Source organism: Castanea sativa, chromosome 3 (assembly GCF_040712315.1).
Source record: "Castanea sativa cultivar Marrone di Chiusa Pesio chromosome 3, ASM4071231v1".
NCBI classification, from domain to species: domain Eukaryota; kingdom Viridiplantae; phylum Streptophyta; class Magnoliopsida; order Fagales; family Fagaceae; genus Castanea; species Castanea sativa.
In genome coordinates, this window is record NC_134015.1 from 753,964 (window position 1) to 759,249 (window position 5,286).

The following is a 5,286-nucleotide window of genomic DNA, read 5'->3' on the forward strand; positions in this document are numbered from 1 at the left end:
AACTAATTTGGAGAAAAAATTTTCAAGCTCCTTATATATTTTTATATTGAGTGTGAATTTTGAAAATTTAACTATTGGATTGCATGTTTTTATTATATCCTTTATGCTTGCAAAATTTTACGAAGATCGAATATGAATTGCTATATCATTAAAAAATGTCAAATTTAAAGTTTTTGTGATCTAAAATTGTGTGTAAAAAATAAGCTTATTGATCGAATAGTAAATAATATCCGATTTGAATGAAATTTGATATGCATGTTAAGAACATAAGAAACATGAAATTTAACGGCTAAATTTTCAAAATTCATAATTAAAAAAGGAATATATGAGAAGTTTGAAGAGTTTTTTTTACAAATTAGTTTGGAGAGAAACTGTGTTCCCTCTATCCAAATGGACCAATATTCTATCCTTCCTAGGAAGGGTTCTTTCATATGGTCAAAAGTCAAAATGACAACAAAACTATATTTTCACATTTCTACACAAATTTTATATTTGCCCGTGCATACCAAACTTATCGACAATTGTGCATGGCACTAGAAGTTTTAAATATTGGAACTCTTAACTACCATTTTATCTATATCCTTATAGTGATATATAAATGAAAATTTCCTCAACCACTGAAATAAACATAAATGCAACAGATGTAAAATGTTCACCACTGATCTGAAAATACACCTAAAAGATACAAAGCAAGAAACTTGATAACTATTAATTGGAATCGACCAAAAGATAAGAGTTAAACAAAAAAAAGAAAAGAAAAGATCTTCTCAAATGCTAAAAACAAATTAATTCAGAACGATACTCACTAATCTCATTTCATACGCGAGATAGAACTTGTATAAGACAAGAGACAATCCTTCAAGCATGAGTAATGACAACTTACATTTTCTAATTAAACATAAACACCCTATTAAAATCGAATATTCAAAACCAAACTAACAATATGATCAACTATAAGTCTAAGTTTGGCATGCCTATACTTAAATTCTATGTCTTATCCTTCTATAATGGCTCATTCCATTACAAATAAATCTAAATTATCTAATCATTATATTTTAAGGAAAAAAAAAACTTGTAACAAGTGTAAACGGGTCAAAGAGTCAAAGAACCCGCCTAAGACAGCCTCACAGCCCTCCAATCGTGAGTAATGTAATGCCAACTTTTATTTTCAAGACAAAAATATTTAATAAGAATCAAAGATTTGATCAAATATTCAACACGCAACTAACAAGACTTACGAATTGGATAGGAAATTTCTGAAACCAAAGAGACATAAATAAAGGCAAGAAAATTTAAAATTTGCAACTTTACAGATTGCATTCTACCAATTGGGATAATTTGTTGTAAAGTAGCCATAATGTACTCTACACAATTTTTTATTTTTTTTGAACTTCATCAGTTTTTATATTGAGAGTTTGATAAGTTATTTAATTGGTCAGAAGACACTCATGCGTCATGGTCGTTGTGTTCATCACTATGCATCTCATAAGTTCTTCATTTCATTGTTTTTCGCGCTTGCGCTTTTAAGTTGTTGAGCAGGGTACTCGGTCTATAAATATTTGCATTCCCCGACGCACTTATTAAACCTAAAAAAATTAGGGGGTGCTAAACATAATTAGGACATCATCATGTTGATGCGCTTGCTTTACATACTCCCTCTGTTTCATCTTATACATTCGTCTCCTTCCAAGCAGCCACTATGCCATGATGATGAGAGCTCAGCCTTGTTGCAATTCAAGGAAAGCTTTATCATAAACAAGTCTGTCTCTTGGTATGACCCTGTTGCAAATCACAGGGTTAAATCTTGGACACTAGAAGGAGCAAACAGTGATTGTTGCTCATGGGATGGTGTTGACTGTGATGAGGACACAGGTCATGTGATTGGCCTTGACCTCAGTAGCAGTTGTCTATATGGTTCAATCAACTCCAACTGCTCTCTCTTCCGTCTTGTTTACTTACAAAACCTTAACCTTGCTGACAATCACTTTAACTACTCTCAAATCCCATCCCAGTTAGGCAATCTTTCTAGACTTACATATCTTAATCTCTCTTATTCTATGTTTTCTGGTCAAATCCCATCAGAAATTTCAAAGTTGTCCCAATTGTCATTCTTGGATTTGTGTTGCAACTATGATTTCTCTTCAGGCAAATCATTATTGCAATTCAAACAGTTGAGCCTAACAAGTCTAGCTGGAAATTTAACCCGTGTAGAATATCTTGATCTTGGAGGGGTGAACATATTCTCCACAGTGCCTAATATCATTGCGAACTTGTCTACTCTAAGGTCCCTTTATCTCCATGACTGTGGAATGCATGGGGAATTTCCAGTAGACATATTTAAGCTACCAAAATTACTTGCTCTTGACTTGAAGCACAACAAAGATCTCACTGGTTCTTGGCCCGACTTTCAAGATTGGAGCAGTCCCCTTGAAAAAATGAGCCTTGCAGACACTAGTTTCTTTGGTGAGCTACCTGTTTCAATGGGAAACTTTGGCTCCCTAATTGCCTTGGATATGTGGGGTTGCAACTTTTCTGGGTCCATTCCATCTTCAATCGGTAACCTCACAAATCTCATCTACCTTAAGCTTTCAGATAACTCTTTCGCAGGTAACATCCCATCTTCAATTGGAAATCTCATCCAACTTGCTTTTCTAGACCTCTACGGTAATGAATTGACTGGTCCCATTCCTATCGGGCTTACAAACATAACACAGTTGACTGCTCTTACCTTAGGCCTCAATCAATTAACTGGTTCAATTCCTTTTGGCCTTATGAACCTCACACAATTATATATGTTGAGTCTTGACGAGAACAAGCTTCAAGGCAAGTTTCCAATCTCCATCTTTAACCTAAAGAATCTTAATTTTCTTGGTATTTCTCAAAATTATCTTATTGGTACTTTGTTGATTAGCAACATGACTTCTGTTCATATCTTTGATGCATCTGATAACTACTTTACTGGTTCACTTCCTCATTGCTTGCACAATATCTTCGAAATGAGGATGATTAGTGTGAGAGGAAATAAACTCCAAGGAATGTTACCAAGATCATTGGCCAATTGCACAAAACTGGAGGCCATTGATATTAGTAATAACCAATTCAATGACACTTTTCCCTCTTGGCTGGGAAATCTTCCAAATTTAAAATTGCTCCTCTTGCAGTCCAACAAATTTTATGGTCAAATATTAGGAAGTCCTGAAAGTAATTATCAGTTCCCCAAATTGCAAATCCTTGATCTTTCTTACAATAATTTTACAGGAAACTTGCCTTTAAAGTCCTTCGGAAATTGGAATGCCTTGAAATTGGACAATGAATTCCAATTAACGTATATTCAAGTAGAAATATCTATGAGTGTGAGGACATATTATATGTTTTACCATTACGATTATAAAATGCAACTAACAAACAAAGGTCTGGATATAGTATACGATAAGGTTCAAGATTTCTTTAGAGCCATTGATTTGTCAAGTAATAGCTTTGTTGGAGAGATTCCAGATTGCGTTGGAGATTTAAAAGGGCTTCATATGCTTAATCTTTCCAACAACATTCTCACTGGACATATCCCAACATCTATAGGGAATCTTATAATGCTAGAATCATTAGACCTTTCTCAAAATAAGCTCACAGGCGAGATTCCACCACAGCTAATTCAACTTACTTTCCTTGAATGGTTCAATGTTTCTCATAACCATCTCATTGGCTCTATACCACAAGGAAAACAATTTGACACATTTGAAAATAGTTCATTTGAGGGAAATTTAGGCTTGTGTGGGAATCCATTATCAAAGAAATGTTGGAATTCTAATCCTTCACCCCCTTTACCAACAGCTTCTGAAAAAAGTCATGATTCTACTGGGCCTCTCTTTGAATTTGGTTGGAAAATAGTTTTGATTGGGTACGGATTTGGGCTAATTGTTGGAGTGATAATTGGCAACATTGTGGCAACAAGAAAGCGGGATTGGTTGATGAAGACCTTTGGATTGAGGCAACGGGTACAAAACAAGATGAGGAGAGGGACATAGAAATTGAGCTTGCACATTGAAGATATAAATATACACTTATTTTTTTTTTTTTGAGGGAAAAATATACAGTTACTTATATAGTGGTGGTATGCTTATATCATGTAGCGAACTTATTATACAATAAAACTTGTGTTTAACGCATTACGATTGCACTAACTACATGCTCTTCCCTTTATCCCTCTTTATATTTTCTATTTCATTTTTTCTCTTTATTAAGTGAACAATCCTTTTTTTTCCTGTTTATTTTGTACACACTTAAAACTTCTTAACCCAACTAACAAAGAATTGGCAACACACTATTATAAGTATACTAGTCACCGCCTCGCGCATGATAATTGTTTTTAGGGTGATCTTATTATTATTAATATTTGTAATGTTATTATGACTCAAGTTGTGTTATAGCTGTATCACTAATATATTGTAGGATTCATGCTAATAGGAGCTTTTGCTCATGAAACTATATTTTTTTATTAGAGACTACTATTTGAAACAAAATTAAGATAATTGATAGTAAAATTGATTTTTTTTTTTTTTTGAAATATTAATTCTACCATACTCGACTGACTAATTTATACATTTTCATCTCAATTGAACAAATTTTGCTACATGTAATTCCTTGTTTCCATAAGGGTAAGGACATTCACAATCCCAATGATCCACTCCAATATTTTTGCATGCTTGGTTTTTTGTGATGCAAAATGTGTTGGTTCCGAAAGTTGCATGTCAAAGGATTTGTTGATAGTTTTGGAGCAATTGTTTTCCATCTGGTAGATTTAGAATCGATAATAGTAGTTGTATTCCCTCGTCGTTTGATTCACATATGTTAGATTGTAAGACCTTAGGTTTAAATGCATTAGAACACTAATTTGTAATGTTGGCAAACCATGATCAAAACGTTTGTCTTATTTAGATTGCTCAAAGTATGTGTCTTATATGTAAAAGTTGGAATCGAGTTACTGCAGAATTTACTGTGCAATTTTGCCTGGCTCGATCGATCGAGAATTAGACTCGACTGATCGAAACTCGTGCAGATTGTTTTTCTACAGATTTTCCAACTCAACCCAAGCCCATTAAGAATTAGGGTTTTAGATCTACTTCTCCCACTATATAAAGGAAATGCTAAGCACGTTTTTAAAGGTTTCGAAGAGAGAGAAGAGTGTGCCTTTTTTTGTATCTAGAGTTTGTCCCCAAAAGCTCTCTAGAGTCTTTTTTGATGCTCTTTATGCTATGTGTGTGAATCTCTTGTGAGATCTAGAGATGTGTG

General features: G+C 33.9%; 1 protein-coding gene across 1 annotated transcript; it reads left to right on the plus strand.

Moving 5' to 3' along the window:
* Positions 1-1,628: 1,628 nt before the first annotated feature.
* Positions 1,629-4,103, plus strand: LOC142629978 (receptor-like protein 9DC3). The gene has a single exon (XM_075804033.1). The coding sequence runs from the start codon at positions 1,629-1,631 to the stop codon at positions 4,020-4,022; it is 2,394 nt and encodes a 797-aa protein (XP_075660148.1). The 3' UTR covers positions 4,023-4,103.
* The last annotated feature ends 1,183 nt before the right edge of the window (positions 4,104-5,286 follow it).

What these genes read in the sequence shown, in the direction of transcription:
- LOC142629978 (XM_075804033.1), top strand. Translation starts at nt 1,629, where the DNA reads ATGTTGATGCGCTTGCTTTACATACTCCCTCTGTTTCATCTTATACAT.